At 36.8% G+C, this 20,318-nt stretch overlaps 1 protein-coding gene across 1 annotated transcript; it reads right to left on the bottom strand.

Moving 5' to 3' along the window:
- Positions 1–9,327: 9,327 nt before the first annotated feature.
- On the bottom strand, positions 9,328–9,729 carry LOC145994141 (protein GVQW3-like). The gene has a single exon (XM_083130232.1). The coding sequence runs from the start codon at positions 9,727–9,729 to the stop codon at positions 9,328–9,330; it is 402 nt and encodes a 133-aa protein (XP_082986358.1).
- Between the last annotated feature and the right edge of the window lie 10,589 nt (positions 9,730–20,318).

The raw sequence follows: 20,318 nt of genomic DNA, 5'->3' as shown, positions 1-20,318 counted from the left end.
AATACGGTGTATGAACGGATACTTCGTACTTGTGAAATTTGTTTATAATACACTCTTCATTAATACTTACTATGTGGTAATTTTCTTTATTTCTGCAAAAGTTAACACAGTTATTTGTAAGGTTAAGTTGATATATGAAAAATTTGGATTGAACTTTTGGGCTACATATGATTTGAAATATAAAAACAATTTTAGATTCCTTTTTAAAAAATGTATGACCGTGACATTCAGTAAGCCTAGGAAGAGCGTCATACATATAAGATTATGTCGACTCATTTTCCATCTGTGAGATGATGATATTAAAATATAGGGAGTGAGATATTTAATTTGTATAATTTTGTGTTTAACTTGATAGTCTGTTCCAATATTTTAACAATGCCGGAAACTGTTAAGGAAATTTCACACTTTCGGACATTGTCGATATGCTAAATTCATTCAAAGGTGATATTAAGACTGCTTTGCAGACACAAGCAGAGCACAATACCAAAATAGATACTTTTTTGCAAGTACAAGCAGAGCATAATAACAAAATAGAGGCTGCTCTGCAGGTGCAAGCAGATGCAAGTAAAGCTCACACAAAGGAGCTCAAAGATCTTAAAATGGAAGTAAGTCAGATTAGAAATGAATGTATGGTTAGGTTTGAAAAGGTAGTAAAAGATTCACATGCACTTGACTGTAAAGTCAATCTTGGTGATCAGCTGGATAAAAGTGATGTTGATGATGAATCCGATGATGTGGGTCACGTTGTCATGTCATCCAAATCTCCACCTAATCTTAATAATAATAGTGAAGACAATGTTCGCATAGTAGACACTAAGGCTGTACATGATAGTGAAATATTAAATGATCATACAGTTTCTCACCTGGATGTTAACGTTAACAGGCCTTTGTCACCTATGGGTTCTAGTTTAACAACAATGGCTAATAAAGTGTTGACTTCTGTTGAGATTGGTCGGAACATAACATCGATCAATGATAATGCAAATTTAAAGCAGGGTGTTCTTTATGATCTTGGCACTAGCCATGTAAATGTTGGTGTCGGAAACTATGAAAGCGAAAGTCAACTTAGTGTTACTCATGTTCCACCTAACTACAGTAATAACAGAGTCTGTTCAGATGTAAGTACTAATTCAGAAACTGTTTGCGATATCGATTATGATAATGATGATGCACGCATTGGTGATGTTTACAATGTTCACGAGAGTGAATATTTGAATAATGTACCTAACCTACTTACGGATTGTGCATGTATTGGATATGTAGCAAATAAATTAGAATTTAAGTTTAAACATGGTAACGTAACAAGGTCACTTGTGAATCTGAGAACTGAAAGTGTTCAGCAAAATGCATCTAACTTCAAGTATAGTAATAGTGCAAGGCGCTTAGGTTTCACATGCATGTTAGTGTACGGTGTTACTCGTAACAGTTCAGTAAGTGATCGTTTAAGGAATTTTAATGTAAAACACAATTATGTGCATGATGGTATGGTAAGATTACTCAGATCACATGATGCACATATGAATGATGGTAGTGATATCTCCATACAGCTTATCAGTAATGCGTTATTAGATTTAGATGTGAGTAGTATAACTACAGTAAATAGAACTTGTACTCCTGATTTGATGTGCACAAATCTTGTCTTAGTAAATTCTGCGGTTAACTCACAGAGAGGTGTCATGCACACATTGAGCTTTCACTCTAATGATGAAAAACTTACGAACAACACTCTTGTAGTTATGAATGAACATAGTGTAGATTGTAGTAATCTCAAACAAAATGTGTTTAGTCACAGCACTAGTTTGAATACTGACTTAGTACCAGGCGACACTAGAACCATGTGCCGTAACACAAGTACTCGTCTAGAAATGAATGGTGCTTCGAAATATCTTAAGAATTGCTTGCATGATAGATCTTGTAAGAGGATGAACAGGGTATTATTTCTTCGTAAATTATCGAAAGTCCAGTTGAGGCATAGATTTTCGAGGAGTACTAGGTTAAAATTGAGACATAGATTTTCAAAGTGTATTAAGGTTAAACTGAAATTTATGACTAAGAATGTTTTGTCTAACCGCAAAGGTGCAAAACGAAAAATAGTAACTCATCCTAAACATGTAAGAAAAAGAAGGTTTAGTCCTAAATGTTTGAAATTGTGGAGGAGACAAATTTGTCTTGATGCATTCTTTGCGTTCTCCTCTCATTCTTGTGCATTGGCTGTCAAGTCATGCTTGATCATGCATCGTACACATGTACGCAAAAGATATCACAATTGTGTCATGAAGTTAAAGTTAACTTCACACTTGTAATGTCGTAGACTTACATTTTAATCATTTGATAACTTACCTTTCAAGTATCTTTACGAAGGCATTGTTGCAAAGCGCAAACATGTCTTATGACATTTTACCTGATTGTGACATAAATTTTTGAGGGGTAAACAGTTTAACATGCATGCTGTTTATCATTTAGGATTAAGTTCAGAATTTCAGTATGATGAACGGAAAGTGTTGTACACTCTTATGGGTTGTACATATTGGATAAAGGTATGTTATGAAACATACATAATTTGGTTAGTATGTGAATTTGAAACATGCAGTTTGGCAAAAGAGCTTTATTGCGTACATGTAATGTCAGATACTGATAGTTAACTAGAATACTTTCAATATGACAGTATCGGTATAAGTTTTAGCTTGATAAATTGTAGATGGTATAGCTATTAGTTATAGTTTGACATGTTTAGTCATGAATGCAATACAGTTAAATGCTGATGTAATTCACTCACAAATGCAAACTGTAAAATTGAAAAATATTATCAGTTTCCTTAATTTTCAGTGCTTAGAAGGTTGGCCTGTAATGGGTAGTATACCTCATGCACATGAAAAAAATATATGCATTTTTTGATAATTCTTTTTATCATACATGCATTTGAGGTTAGCCTATTGTTGGTAGTATACCTCATACTCCTAAGATGATAATATTATATAGTTGTAATGACATTGACATGATTTTATAACGTGAGATGAGTCTTGTTGATTAGGATTGAAGGAAATTAAGCAATATATTTTGCATCCTTCTATTCTTAAGGATAATCCAAGAAGTAGGACTTGGAATGAACGTTATCTGTTAAGAGACAATATTTTGTGTGTTAGAGACTTTCATAACGTGCAAAAGATCAGAATTTGTGTTCCAATTACATTAGTAAGTTCAGTATTGAATAAATTTCATGACTTATCGGGACACTTTGGTGCTAGTCGTACACTTTCTCAAATATACAGATACTTCCAATGGAAAGGTATGAAGAAAGATGTACAACAATATGTAGCAGACTGTGATATATGCATTCGTACTAAACCGAACAAGCATCCGTCTAAACATTTAGCCAAAGTACACATTACCGACAAGCCTGGGAAAATATTGTTCATTGATTTACAAGGTCCATTCACCATGGGTCCTAAACGCGAACGCTTTTTATTCACTATATTGGATGCAGCTTCCAGGTACTTGGTGGCATATCCAGTGACGAACAGCAATGCTGTTACGGTACTGAATAAATTGTATCAGATATATTTTGTACATCTTGGTATTCCAGAAAAAATAATTTCGGATAATGGACCACAGTTTCGTTCATGTCTTTTTAATACCAAAATGAAAGAATATGGTGTCAAACTTATGTTTACTCCACCTTACCACCCTTCATCCAACATGGTTGAACGGTATCATTCGGAACTTAACCGTTTAATGAGAGTATTGTGCATAGATAACCATGCAAAATGGCCCCAGCAAGTAACCATGGCTTTGCATTGGTTAAACAATACAATCTCCTCACAAACTGGTTTCGCTCCAATAGAATTAAGATTAAATAAAGAACCTAATCTACAAATAGGAGATGTGATTTATGATAATAGTACACATCAGTCATGGAATGATAAACTGCTTATGGCTCAAATTAAAAGTCATGCAGCTAGATCCAATAAGTTAAACAAATTGAATAGTAAACATCAAGATAAAATATCGATTTCTTCTGGGGATCTAGTTTTTATAAGAAATAGACAAAGGGATATTGAGGATAATCCAATTAAAAAATATTGTTTTTTATATGAAGGTCCATACTTATGTATAAAAAACTTTGGTGACTCTCGTATATCTGTCTTACGTTGTAGTGATGGTATTCTGATTGAAAACATTGCTATTGAACATGTTAAATTATGGAAATGTTCCAAAGACAAGAAAATTTCTTGGTTGAACATTTTGCAAAAAGCAAGTAGCATACATAAAGATGTGGTGCAAAATCTCCTTGAAGCATCAATGCAAGAAAAGGATGATGTTTCTACATCTGTCAAAGCAGATGAGTGTACAGTTTGTTCTTGAAACAGACTTACCATTAGTGAGGTTAGCCTAAGTTGGTAGTATACCTCGTACAATAATTTATAATGTGCTTAAAAAACTCTCGTAGTTATTCCATGCTTTTAAAGGTTGGCCCGTAAGTAAGCATGAAATAAAAAATATTTTAAGGTTGATGACTCTTGTGGTTGTCCAGTGTTAATGAGGTTGGCCTAAAATTGGTAGTACACCTCGTATAAAAATATTAATGTGTTAAGTAACTCTTATAGTTATTCAATATTTTTCTTTGGTTGGCCTATAAATGGTCGTACTTTAAATACATTTTTATTAGAGTAATAATTTAGATTTAGTTGTTAGGATTTACCTCATGGACTGTGAGATACTTAATAATAAATGTAAAACAATTCAGTGCATCAATGTCACACTTTAGCAATAGTTGTTTGTTGAACTGTATTAACACATAATCTGACACTTATTTGTCCAAAGAACAAGCTACTCAAGTTTTAGTTAATAACACCTAGGGAATAGTACCATAAATCCAAATGCTAATTTTAATGTGAATTATTTTGAGTTATTTGATTCCATAAGCTGAATCAAATACTCACAGTATGTTGCAAAAGGTAAGCAAAGTGATCCATGAGTTGATCCGAGCTTGTTGTACATGCTGACATGCCATAGAGCATGAAAACTTTGAGTTGGTCCACGTAAAGGCAATAAGTAAGTCCTATAGTGCCACAAAAAAAAACCTGAATGTGAAAAGTGTTGTAATATGTGAGTTGGTTCACGTAAAGGCAATAAGTAAGTCCTATAGTGCCACTCAAAAAACTGAATGTGAAAAGTGTTCTATTGTGTGAGTAGGTTCACGTAAAGGCAATAAGTAAGTCCTATAGTGCCACTCAACGATCTTAATATGAAAAAGTGTGATAATGTGAATTATTTTAAGAATGTGATTATATTTTATTAGCATAGGATATTGGATGGTACATTTTCTTCACAATTTGAAACCTTACTAAAACAATTTATTTTTGTATAGTTTGGTTGGGTGAATAAAACATTACTTGTACTGGGCAGATGAGTAGTAATGGAACGTTAAGATTGACTCCATGAAATGTTTCGCATACTTAATAGTACCTGGCCTTTTGGTGTGTTGATTGTTTAAATTAGCATCATTCACATCTGGTAAATGGTCATGCTCCTTGAAATCGCAGTGCATACAGATTTGTCATTAAGTAAGCTCTAAAATATTGATTTAAATTTCAATTAAAAGTTTTCTCACGTCCACAGCAGTGTGAATTTCCTCTCAACATAGTTTTCGTTCAGATTAGTATAGAACTGATACTTATTTTTTGTTTGTCAATATGTAATGAGCAGTAACCATGTATCTTGAATGGTGAAGATTGACAACAAATTTAGCAGTAACCATCTTATTTTAAAGTGGTGAAGATTGACAAAAAATAATTTTGAGCAGTAACCATGTTGTAAATGGTGAAGATTGTCAATAAAATAATTGAGCAGTAGCCATATTATGAATGGTGAAGTTTGTGAGTATTCTGTCGTATAAACGATAGCTTATAATAATTTTTTCCTTTGTATTCGCTTAACTAAAGTGTTGTAGTATAATTTTTTGTAGCTCACTCTACTAGTAATGATGTAGCTACAAATGTGTTAACGTATTAATCTTTGCTTTTGCTTGTCATTTGACATATAATATTTGATATGCTTTTGAACTTCACCATAACTTCGAAGTTTGAACTTCATTTTTCATGTATTTTAATATAACATTATACCATGGTCTTTAATAATATAATAATACTTCAGCTCAGAAACATGTTAAAATTTATTAATATTTAGGTTATAAGCATGTTGCCATATAATGTTGGTATTGTATTGGTACTTTTTTCGTTTACCAATATCTTGGTTTCTTTGAAATAATAGATCATATTGTGATCTCATGTGAGGTTGCAAGTTTATAAAATTGTAAATAATAGTTTGGCGTGGCTAAGCCCATTGGGCGCCAGTATGACGGTATCATAATGAGTACCATCATAATGTGAAAAATAAAATAATTTCATTACTTGAATTTTGCGATTTGAGGTCGTATTTGGTGGTTTATATTAGTAAAAAATTAATTTGCATCACTTTGGCTTTGTTCTTATTGAAGTACATATCCAAACTTCACGTATTTACAATATTTTAATATCTCAGCGATGTAATTTGGTTTGTGAAGGATCAAAAAAGTGCTTACCGTAGATTGTCAATTTATGCAAAATCGCACATATGTTTGGTTTCAACAGCTTTTGCTTGCTCATTCATGAATATATGGGTACGAACATGTATTTAATATGTGTTACTAGCATGTACAAACCATGTAAAATAAGTTTTGGTAGAATTTCGTCGATAAAATTAAGATTTGATAAAATGAGCGCATTGAAGAGTAATCCTAAAGTCATAAACTTGTGAAACATAGCCAACTCACATGAAGGGAAAAATCTAACTTGTGCGTAAATAACCTTTTTCCCACCAAAATTGTAAAACTTAAAATAACTGTGAAAGGTAAAAAGAAAATACGTAAACATGTAGTAAAATATTGTAATAACTATTTTATTGTATCTAATTTATTTTACAAACATTTTAATGTATAATAACTGTACAATTCTAAAATTGTCACTTGAAAAGTAATAACAAGTTTGTATTCTGTGCATAAAGTTGTAACAGTGTGAGTTTGGATACACTGCCGCATCTAAAAGATCAACGACGACGAGGATGGAGTCGCTAAAATTTTCGGAAACTTATATTGGAACTATTTAAGTATAACATGAAGATTTGTCGATCAAATGTGATACAGCAGTGCAGATAAGTATAATATTTGCATTCAATACTCGAAATTGCGTCGCAAAGTGCATTAAAGGTCCAAAGGACATTAAAATAGTGACCCGATGGAATCACGTAAAATGGCAGCCATCTTCGCTTGAAACTGAATTTTCAGATAAGTATTATACATGCATGTAGCTACATAAATCAAAGGCCTAGTTTGAAAATACGAAAAATTAGCTACTCTGAATGTGGAAAGTCTATAGAACACACAAAGACACATAATTTGTCTTGGATAGTTCTTCGTTATAATCGAGCGCTTAGTGAAAATCGTCTCGTAAAAAATCTTGGATACTTGGAACAATTTTCCATATGCTTATAAGTTGACTTGAGATCGTGACTGATATGTAAAAGAAGTTGAAATATGAAAATGTGATATCGAAATGTAAAATCTTAGTTGATTATATGAATGTATGCTGAATACGGTGTATGAACGGATACTTCGTACTTGTGAAATTTGTTTATAATACACTCTTCATTAATACTTACTATGTGGTAATTTTCTTTATTTCTGCAAAAGTTAACACAGTTATTTGTAAGGTTAAGTTGATATATGAAAAATTTGGATTGAACTTTTGGGCTACATATGATTTGAAATATAAAAACAATTTTAGATTCCTTTTTAAAAAATGTGTGACCGTGACATTCATTAAGCCGAGGAAGAGCGTCATACCTCCAATGCTTACACGACTTTTTCTTCGTGCTCGACCTTTGGGTTCAGAAATGTTTACAACACCACCATTTCCCGCGTGTAAATAGCCAGCAACATCACTCTGGAGAAAGAACCATAATGTATACAACTTGTTCACTACATATTTTACGAAAATATTAGAATGTTAGCTTGATATTACTCTGCATTGGAACAATACCATCAGCAAACGAAAAAAAATAATATTTCTTTTTACGCACTCTGGAACGAGCGCAGGCCTGCTGAGAGTCACTCTGCCAGTGAAGGTCACTGAACGAAGTGGTGGGTGCTTGTAGCAAACAGGCGCCTTATCCCTGATCAAGGAAACACGGAAATCTTCGTCAGTTTCTTTCGCCAGACTAATGATGAACATTTGCAGAAACGTAAGGAGTGGTATCGTATGCCGTTGCAATTAGATTTCGTGACGTTTAAAAGATAACATAACAATATGTAAATCTCGTTTTTAACCTACACTGAACTTATGTTAAAGTTTCATTGACATGTGAAAGCGGAAATTTAGAGATCCTTCTTCCTTACGACTTCTAAACAACCGAAGAGAGTAGTGAACGTGAAACTACTTATTGTTCGCAACAATAATATATATATTACAGTTATTACAGTTATACATCGCAGAAGAATTATTTATCAGATATCAAAAAAACCTATTACATCACAGGAAGTGATGTTTAAGACAATTCTACCACGTATCCAACGTAACCAATATTCAGATTGATTCCAAACTTCTGTTTCGGTTATTTTGTGTCGCATTCTTACCTCTTGCCATAATTGCGACATTGAAGATGATGGGTAATGATGCGAATGCAATGCTACATCTAAGCCTCAACAGGTTTCGAACCTGGATCCTCTGGCTTTGTAGAGAGTTACGATAATTTTTATTTTCATTTGGTGTTTTAAGTCTACTTTAGTCAGTACATTTTTAGTTTGGGGAAAAGATAATAGTCTGAGGGGGCCAGGTCGGAGGGACAAGGGAGATGGTCAACGAGTTCATACCATAAATCACGAAGTTTCTTCACTATGATGCCTGCCTTGAGGCAAAGAGCATTGTCTTGGAGGAAGAGGATGAAGCCTTTTAACAGTTTCTTCCACTTCTTTTACTTCAAAGCTGAACGTAATTGATGCAACGGGACCAAATAACGTTCAGCATTCAAAGTGGTGCCGTATTTCTGATATAGCCTACACTGAATATTATCCCTTCACAATCCCAAAAATCACACCCGTATGCAGCTTTCTGTCGGCGATACTTTTTGGGCCGTGGTGATCCACTCTGGCATCATTGCATGGATTGATATATTGTCTGAGGATCATACGTGCAATGGAGTTTCATCCACTGTCACAATTCGTTCAATAACACTGGCTGCACTATGTGAAAAACAGTTCAAAATTGCCTTAGCACTGTCCCTTCTTTTCCGCTTCTATTCAGCTGTCAAGAGTTTGGCCACCCACTGGGTAGAAAGTATTTTCATCTCCAATTCTTCATGCACAATGTAATGCACCCTCTGTAAACTGATGCCTAGGGTGTCTGCTATACTTTGCAGACCAATTCTCCTGTCTGCGAGGATCAGGTCGTTGACACTATCCACAATTTCCTCGGTCACTATTGTTCTGGGTCTTCCTGGCGTTTCCTCATCTGTGCTTGTTCTTTCCCTCATGAAATCCGCCACCCACGATTCCACTGTGCTGTATGAAGCAGAGTCATTGAGCATTGTTTGTGTCAATTCGTCGTATATTTTCTTGGTTTCCATGTTCTTTGGAAAGAGGTACTTGATGACAGCTCTGTTCTCCAATTTGGAAAACTGCACACTCTGTGTTGTCATGGTCACTTTAAACTTGTAATGCAAGAGTATTATTTGCAGCGTCTGTCTCAAATTTTGCACAACATGTTCTGAACCATTGACTCACAACATACTAAAAGGATTTTCATCTATTCTATTGGGTTTTCTTATAATGCAAATATACTGTTTCTAAATTATTCTAAATTTATTTTAATTTAATTTAAAATAGGTTAGAACTTTAAGAAATTTCTAAAGTACTTAGAACAGCAAGGTAATGGTTTAGTTTCCTGACCGGTAACATTCGCAACCTCTCCACCCAAATGAAAACTATCTCTCGAAACGAAGTCACAAAAGCAAAAAGCAGTGTGTTGAACTGCATCGAACAAGCAGTGTTCTCTTCAAATTACAAAACATGCAGCGGTTGTGATTAAAGCAAGCGAAAATGGAGCAAGTTATTAGCAGTTTTATTTTCAGTGACGGCGATTAAGGGAAGGAGGCGAGAGGGAGAGGGCAAGTCACAGACGTACGCAGAATTTTTTTTTCTGGAGGGGCTGGAATTGTAAAGGCGGATAGTGCATAGATGCTTTTTGATGGGGTTACATAACAATACGATATTTCATTTTTTTTGTGTTTTCCTCTCTCAAAATTAAGGGGGCTTTGCATTTACCACTCTGCTTTCTCACCGAGTTCTTTACTTCATTTATTTGAAAATGTTCTGTTGTCCCAAAATTTTGGAATGGGCCTGCAGCCCATTCGATCCCTTCTTCGTACGCCAGTGGCGCTAGTTATTCTGATCCTGCACTGTACCTCTTAATGCTAAGCCTTGTCTACCAAGAGAAAACTAACTGTTCTCCCCCCCCCCCCCCCCACACACACCGTTTTGGCACCCAATCGCCATTGCTGTTTGTTGATATCTTTTCAAAGCTCATAGAAGTTGGGTGGGGGGGGGGCATTTCATGCAATGGCTAATGCATGCATGCATGTTTTCTTTATTTTCAACTTCGCACCCCTTAAATTTCATTCCGCACCCCTCCCCCCCCCCGAGAACGATTATATAATGAATCCGGACGAGGCCGACGAACATAATTATATGTAGAAGCAGTGGCGTTGTTTGGGTTCCAAAACTGGGGAACAAGGATAGTTTACAGTACTTTCCCTTTATAGATAAGATGTGGTGACAAAAGTGGGTGGCAACTGCCCCCAACGCCCTCCCTAATCGCCGTCACTGTGTAGAAGCGAAATATCAGAGATGTATCTAGAAGATCCAAATAACACTTTTCATTGATTATTGCAGAGTTAAATGCGTAAAACTTTACATTACTTCTCAGTCAATAGATGGCACCACTTACATTCTCTTTCGAACTGCTCAATGCTTCAAACTCTTAGTTTTGCAGAAAAGGATTCTAAAGTAGACAAAGTGAAGTGCTATCGATCCTATATAATATATGAAACATATTCGCCACGTCACACTTACAAATAACACTAATTGTTCATGCATTGCTAGAAGTTCTTAATAGAAGTATTTGCAATCAGACTCATATACGGTCGCCGTTGTTTCCCAACTTTGGTGGTTACGTGTTCAACGTGGTATGTACGTGTTTTAAAATCAATGCCTTATCCCAACAATTCCATTCGGAAATGGCTCTCAGATTTTGATATTAATAAATAAATAATGGAATAATCATATAGATTATTAGTTTAACCCTTAACAGGAAGAATGATTTTTTATTACATAATTGGAAGTATGTGTCTGACAGACACGGAACGCCGAAACTTTTGTTTCCTTGGCAAAGTATTACATAGATTTATTCTTATAATCTAATATTATAAAATTTATTTCAAAATACATACACAACGCAAGTGCTACGTAAGAAAAAATAACTATTATTGAGAAAAACTTTTCTTTTTTTATGGGATTGTAATTGCTCTTTTGATGCTCTTTGACTTTAATTCTTGTTTTCTCTAATTTTACATTTGTCCACAACACAATATGATCAATAATGTCGTCATCAAAAATTGGAGACCAAATATCTTCCATTTGAGGATTTTCACCTAAATTTCTAACAATCTTTGTCAAGCCTGGAATTCCTCGTATTATATTTTGACGAGGAACACGTCTAGTCTTTGTTGGTTCTTTAGATTCCCAAGAATATCCTTCCTTACCTTGAAAGAAAGCTGGAACGTCATTCTCTTTATTTGTCCTGCAACTTACAGACGAAATACTAGCTTCGAAATTACGATAATCTTCATCATCAGTGGAAGAACCATATGTCACAGGAATGAACGTGGGGTCCACATCGGAATCATCATCAGAAAATATATCTTCCATCTCCTCTTCTAGCCTGTCTTCTTCTTCCACTTCTTCCCACATTTTTGAAACCTTGGCGCAAAAATTGGGTTCACCCACTTTCGCTACATCGCTTAGTTTCCTTTTCCTAGATGTAGAAGGTCCTTCCTCCATTATAACTAAGTTCTAATCATCAACATCAATAATACTTGTGTGCAAGAAAACTGCACTACTGGAAGTATGTGTCCAAGGGTCACGCAAAAAAACTTACGTTATTGGAAGTAACGTTATGTGCCTCTCAGACGCGGTAGGTTACAAAAAAGCTATTATCAGCTAACACACAAGCGCGACCGACAACAATGCATCACACCACCAAACTAAGAATATTTTTTTTAAGAAGGTATTGAGGAGCTCGCTTCACAGAAACATACAGGGTTGCCAGCACAACGAAAAAAAACATGCGTGTCTGTCAGACACATACTTCCAGTAAAGGGTTAATTATGTCGACACATATTAAATTTGGTATAAATTGTTGACAAAGGCTTGAATCTTATTGAATGTTTTAATATCCTCTGGCCAATATCATAAGAATATTCTGTTAAGTGCTGATTTTCGATGGCATATTCCATTCCGAACACACGGAAATTATAATGGATTTGTTAATGAAAATTTCTGTGCTAGGCTGCAAGTTATTTCATCCTTCCACCCCTAACTTAAGAACGACACGGTTGTAATTGAAATTTCGAGGCTACACAGGGCCAGTTCCCTCTCAACAACTTTTGATTTCTCACTAGCACTGGCAAGAAATGGTTTCTTCTTATCGCTGGTCAACACCGAACGAAAGGCCATATTTCCAGGTAGTTGCCAGCTCGGGCTGCAAGTCGCCAAATTCAGGAGAACCTCTCGCGGCCCTGCGGTTGAGAAGCTATACTTTATTTTGTATTTTACCAAATAATAAATTGCACTCATGTTGAATGTGAAAGAATTAATAGCGAATCATGGGAAATTATTGAATTGTTATTAGTTTTGTACTAGTTTCGTTATACACAGTGTTTCAAAAAGAATCATCCGATTTCGAAGTCATTTAACTCAGTAACCGTTCGCTAAAACACATCGAACAACGTACTGTTAGGAAGGGGATATTCGTGAGTTTCACATGATTGCCGGCAGGTAGCAGTAATGCGCTCCCCCCGCGCTCGCATCAGATTCAAGCAAGATGGCGATGTCGCAACAAAAAGCGTTCTGTGCACTGCGTTTTGAAGTTCATCACTGGTGTTAAGTGAGCAACTTTTCATCTAAGCGGGAAGGTGAACAGTCACAATGTGAGAATGTGGGGTTTAGTGCAGCCACATGAAGTTGTCCAGCATGAGAGAGACTCTCCTAAACTTAATGTTTCTCGCGCCGTTTCTCAAAGAAAGGTGTATGGCCTGTACTTCTTTTTTGGCTGACACTGTCACAGGAATGGCCTACTTGGAAATGCTTGAGAACTGGCTTTTACCACATAACACTTTTTATGTAAAAATTTATGTATAGCTGTGTATTTTAAAAGCAATTTTAAGTTCCTGGTATGATAAATAAAAAATATATAGCCATTTGAAATCGGGTGATTCTTTTTGAAACACCCTGTACTGTGTATTCCAGTTTTCATCGCCATAAAATACTTTCTATGTTACGGTATGAGTGCCAGATTGAAGACGCAACCATAACTATCAAATGTTATGACTATGACTGTTTCCCGCGGTGCACGGCAGTGTTGCAAGGAGCACACAAATTTTGTAAAATTGACAGACAATTAACCACATTGTGAGCTGTAAAACAAAGATATGAACGCGTCCAGTAGACCGAACATCTAGGGTAACACGGCCTACCAGCCAGATGGTCAGCAGTTAATCCAAGGGAAGGGTAAGTGAACCAACGATACGAAGAATGGTTGGAAAACAACGTATTCAAAATGAAGTGGCTATATGGGATTTTGTCTCCTAGCTTACAAGTCAAATATAATCATCATCAACAACAAATTTTATTGGACTTACAGTATACATCTGGCTGTTTACGCCCAGATACATGTCAAATATTTGCAAATCTCGTTGCAAGGTTTGTATATCCATTTGTCCTGATGCATGTGATAATGTGGTACTGATAACGGAAGTGACTGAGGTTCACATTGTTACATTATGGCTAAAACACGTACAACAGTAGTAGTATCCCTTTATTATCAACCCATTTTTGTCCCTTGCCGCATAATGGCGTGAATATTCATTACATTGCCTGTTACTTACTTTCGGAATCTTGAGTTCTTTTATTTATATTTAGTCAACCGTTCATTCCAGTGTGTCACAGACAACCAGTATCAGATGGACGAAGTGGATAGACTAAATTGTAGATGCCAACTTGGCAACAAGATTTGCAAATATTTGACATGTAGGCTGATAGAATTCGATATTACCACTTCCTTGCGAATACGTTGTTATTCTACTTTTTTTCGTATCGTTTGTTCACTTCCTGTTGGCTTACAGAACGCGTTTTCTCGCTTTCTTTTACTGTACACAATGTGGCTGGTTGTATTTATGTCATTTTTCACACAATATGTGTGTTCCTGGCAACCCAAGAAATGACGTATCAAATACAATCAAATGTTGTGTTGGGTTGCCAGCATTCAGGCGGAAACACGGCCATCTTTGAACGGCTGTAGCGCCGAAACGACGCACCAACGAGAAAAGTTGTTTGTTTTGATATTTTCTACACGTTTCTGTGGTCCGTGGGCGCCATTAAAATAACACCCTGTATATGATTTATGACGTGTTGAAGTAGTGGCCATATTATGAATAAGCTCTCATTTGGTTTACAAGGGAATGATGTAAGGGCATTCGCGTGTCTTGGAACTAATCCTCAGTTTGCTTTCGTTGATTTACTTTTGGCCGGGTGGTTGCTGACCATGATGTTGACTCTAGTGTAAAGTTGTCTCAAAGTACACAGTAGCCAACCAGAGTAAGTTTATGCCGGTTTGTGCTGAAAGAAACTTGCAACGCGTCTTTCACTGGTATCATCCAACTATCCTCATCCAATGTTACAATGTAAACGAAAGCCTTTGTGACTTCTGAAAAATACTTATTTTCCTTAAGTGTTAGTTCCAGGGCCGTACGTCTCTAAATATAAGGCCCACCCTGGAAATTTACATCGTTCATTTCAAGTTCCGAGAAAGCAGAAAGTTTGTTGTTTTTATTGTCATTAACAGAAATGAAGTCCATTTTTGAGTGCTGCAGGAAGAGCGTTTCTCTCGAGTGCGAAATACGTAGTTCACACAGATAACGCTAGATAGCGTACGGAATTGAGAGCTCGAACAGGCAGAACGAGCGGCAAACGCTCGAACCGTAATTTGCCTGTGGTAGTGGACCTCACATATGGATCATAAACAGAAAGATGCAGTGAAATTGGAACTTACTGTCGGGGTAAAAATTATAGACACTAGAGTTTGGACTCTTATTAAAACTTAGTCAATAGACCTACATAAACACGAGTTACATCAAACTTTAACGTATTCAATTCTGCGTTAATCTATGGTAACTTATTTTTTTTCGTGTATGGTTTCTATTTTAATCGTCATGAGAACAAATAAAAAGTGCCCCTTTTTTTAGTTTTACAAACGATCGCTTTCTTTGAAATTCTATAAGTAAAAACCGGGTTGTCCGATCGTGATGAAATTTTCACATTTTTAAAATTTCTCAAAAAAAACGATGTTGTCAATTTTGCGAAACACCTTTTTCTTAGTATTGGATAGTCCTACAAATACAATATTGGTCTTGTTTTGAAGTTCTTTGCATCTGTTTTTAAAATCCATTTTTATCATTGCCAATTCATATTACGAAACCATTTTATACAGTTTTTTATTCAACGAAGTAAAAACGATTGTGAAACAAGTCAACGTCGCTCGCACTGACATCCAGCAGTTTCCACGGTTCAACGGACATCGCGGCTCCGCGGCAGATAAATGTAATTGTTTGTGTAATCGTTAGTTTACGCTGGTATTTCCAATTAAGCAACTATTCTGAATTTTCCTGCCTTCATTGTTTTGATTCACAAATATCCAATATTACTGAAATCATATCCTAAACAAAACAATACGTAAATACAGTGTGTACATAAACTCCGGATCCACTTTGAAAAATTTATCGTAGACAAAATGTTAGCACTACCGACTAACAAAGTAGATTATTTTAAAGAGTAAAGTTGATTTTATTTTTTTCTTTGTATTGTAGGTGTTTCTAGTAGTTATATTTTCTGTCGCTAGAGAGTGCCAGATTCATCATGGCGCTTTCTCAACCTGAGAATGCCTTTTGTGTGCCAGGCGTGAGTGAAGGTGACATTGACCGAGTGAGAGAAGAATTTACGAGAAGTCCCACGAAATCTACACGCAGAGCGTCATCTGAGCTGGATATGCCAACAATGACTGTATGGGAGATTTTACGTCGAAATTTGAGCATGAAACCGTATAGAATTCAGTTAATGCAAAAGTTATATCCCCAAGATAGAGACAGGCAATTTCAATTTTGCTGTGCATTGTTACAAAAAGATGGTATTTTGTGATTAAGTTAAAAAATAAACACATACTTCAAATTCAGAAACATTTTATGTGTAAAAAGTACTAAATAAGCACATATTTGGAATAAGTGTTATTTCAGTGAAAATGTTGGAACATGTCGCGGCGCCCCTGTTAGGTACCCACGGCGCACACTTTGGGAACCACTGACTAAAGATCTTTTCTACTATTACGGTGGCCGATCCTAATCCTGGCAAGGGAAGTAAGGATCGGGAAGCTACCAATCTAGCACGATAAGAAACGCAGCAGCCAGTAGAACGAGGTTTACGTAGTACTTCTTCCCGCCGCGTCGCGTCTCTCGGCGCCACTGCTGTTGTCTGGTTTGGTCTGCGGCGTAATTCCCGCTCCCCACTTCCCTTGCCGGAACTAGGACCGGCCGCCGTAAGAGTGGAAAATACCTATAGTATGTAAATCTAAGTGCTTTTTGTATTTAGATCAACATCATACCCTTCATAGCAATGTGCGCGTACCATTGCACCACCAGATTTCCAATTCTGGTGCCACGTGCTTGAATTACAGTAAAACTAATCGCGAACTAATTCTGTAGTTCCTGTTCCAATTTGTGTATGACCTCTTTAACCTGGCCGGCAGAACATACACGCGTGCGTAGATACGAGATCGTCGCAGAATGATGTGACGTATGCAATGGCGTCAAGGGTCCAGAATGATGCAAAACCTGGCGTTTCTACTGTCAGCCGCTTATCACTTCCAACATCAAAGCGAGCATTTCTTCCTTCTTGGACTTAGCTATCATATGACGCAACAAATTAACATGTTATCGTCATTTGAAAGCATCTTTTGTCATTTTTTATCTTTGTCCTGATGCTCCGTTCTGCGTATATCAACTTCGATTGCGTGTTTGTGAAATAGAAATTCCAAAAACCAAACTATGATTAGCTTATCAGGCTACGTTTCGTAGAAGTGATAAAGTGGGTCTAGGATGTTTTTGTAGGAGGAACACGGAATGTTCTATGAGCATATGATGAGATGTAACATAGGAAACATACTGTGCAGATTTTTCCACGTATTAAAAAGTATCCTTTCTAGCTTTCCTGGCGACGGGATTCGAACAAGTGTTCTCGGGTTATCAGCAAGGTTAATTTGATGTCAACGTTTCTAAGGTCCTCAGTACCGTAGCTATACTATGTCTTTTGGCCTCCCCGATGCCGTAGTGGTAACGTCAGCGCCTTGTAATCAAGGGTTCCCTGGTTCGATACCCGTTGGAGGCACATAGTGGTTCGGATCCCACTTTAAACTGTAGGTCCAGTCCCGAATAGCCTTTATGTGCATAAAGTGCACTTAAAACACCAACTCAACTATACTATGTCTCACTTATCTCTGGAGCAACGAACAAAAACAAGTCTCTGCTCAAGCTCAACTAGTGACAATAAACGGCTCAACCAATAAACACGTGAGAGGGAGTTGGATTGCGTGGAGGAGGGAAAGCGACTGCAGTTACTGCAGCGTGTACTGCTTCGCTCAGGCCACTCGACCCCCCTCCCCTTCCTCTGCCGCTAAATACGGCCTTGCTCCAGAGGTAACCGGAACAGAGTATAGGTATTTTAGTACCCTGTACAGGATTGTGGTTTGCCGCCCTCAATAGTAGGGATAACACTTAAGCTTGGGCGGGTGTTTCGTGTTTAGAACTAAATTATAATAATTAGAACTAATTTGTAATATTTAGAACTAATCTATAATATTAAGAACTAAGTTAACCCTTTATATATGAATAATTTATATGTTTTATGAATATATGAATATTAATTTATGAATAATGTACAAAAACATGTAAATTATTCATGTAAAGACTTAGTTAATTTAGTTCTAGATATTATAAATTAGTTCCAAATACTAGAAATTAGTTCTAATTATTATAATTTAGTTCTATACATTAAACACCCGTCCGATCTTAAGTGTTATACCTACTACTGCCCTCACCCCTTCCCCTTCATCGCACTACCAAGCATCGAAATTTTATGTGCGTCATTCGATATTTTCTTCACATGGCATGGTTTATGATAATTAGCTACATCGTTCAAATTTGGAAATGAAGAAACAAAGAATAACTCATTATAAAAACAATAATATACCCGACCACGTGGCGGAGTGGTTAACGCAGCGTGCTACGATGCCGAGGGGTCCCGGGTTCGAATCCCTGCCTGGTCGTAGGTGTCCTTCGTGAGTGTCCCTTCATCATATCATCACTTATCCCCATCGTTGCGTTTAACCAAAAGTAGAAGATAAGCGACATTAATAACAAAAATTACATCAAATCAAAGAAATATGTATATGTGTTATATTTAAAGATTCGTAAAAATAGGCGAATGGCAACAATTTCATAAAACTAACAATAACAGCGGCGCGGAAAAGCTAGGATTTTATTTTTCGGAAAGGAATCACAGAGGAAAACATTTCGGGGCAAGTTGAGAATGTCAGTAAGTGAGAAAACCATAGAATCAACCTCTAATCGATTGATTGATTGATTGATTTGCTTTATTTTACTTCGCTTGTGCCACTTTTGGCTAATTTGCGAAGATGGGGATGAGTGATGATATGATGAAATTGATGAATAGACACTCACAAATATCCATGCCCAGGCCAGGATTCGAACCTGGAACCCCTGGCGTGACCTCATAATCAAAACCTCATAATCGAAAGTGATTTGTGGTCGAACAAGGATGGTCATGTAACGAGTTGAAAGGTGACATCTACAAGTATTATCACGTTGTATGTTGGAAGTATCTAGGGGTAGCACGGACGTCCGGAAGGGGGCGGGTGGGCGGGGGAGAACGCCCACCTGGAAAATGAAAATTATATTTTCCAATCATATAATTTCATTTCACCCACAATCATATACGAGGGGCGATCAGGTTGCTCCGACCCTAACATATAAGGAATGACGTTACGATTGATTTTTTATTTTGTTATTGTTTAGTGATCCTTTACATGCTTTCATTCTGAATTGCAAGTCTGAGTAGCGTACAGTTTTCATTTTACAGGAGTTTAACTGAGTGAAGTTGTGTCAATGTGCCAGAATGGGGAAAGCTGAGGTGAGAGCGGTAATCAAATATTTTATGAAGAAGAAGTGGACGGTATACAAAATTCATGACGACTTGGTGGATACACTAGGGAACACTGCTCCTTCATACAGTATGGTGAAGAGATGGTGTCATGAGTTTAAATGTGGGAGAGAGTCGTGCGAGGATGAACATGCAGGTGGAGCTCCAAAAACTGTCATGACGACCGAAAACATTAACGATATCGATATCGTGCTGAAGGATCGGCGAGTCACTATCCGTCATGTTGCTTAGATGTGTGGCCTGTCATATGGCACTGTGCAAAACATAATTACCCACGAATTGCAAATGAAAAAAAAAAAATGCTGCAAGATGGGTCCCTCGAAACCTCACCCCAGAGCAGAAGCGCACCCGAGTGCTCATCAGTCAAGAACTTCTTGACAAGTTTCGTGCTGATATAGACCATTTCCTAGCCCGATTTGTAACTATGGATGAAACATGGGTCCATCACTTCGACCCAGAAACAAAATCACGAGGCATGGAGTGGAAACACCCACATTCTCCACCAACGAAGACGTTCAAGGTGTAAACGTCAGCCAAGAAGGTGATATCCTCAATTTTCTGGGACTGCAAGGGTGTCCTTCTTGTGGACTCTCTACAAAGAGGCCAAACTATCACTGGCACATACTACAGTGACCTAATCAAGAAATTACGTGATTCCATCAAGAAA

Source organism: Lepisma saccharinum, chromosome 10 (assembly GCF_977018435.1).
Source record: "Lepisma saccharinum chromosome 10, izLepSacc3.1, whole genome shotgun sequence".
Lineage (NCBI taxonomy): Eukaryota > Metazoa > Arthropoda > Insecta > Zygentoma > Lepismatidae > Lepisma > Lepisma saccharinum.
Note: the sequence above shows the minus strand (reverse complement) of the source record. Positions and strands in the feature narration are given on the sequence as shown.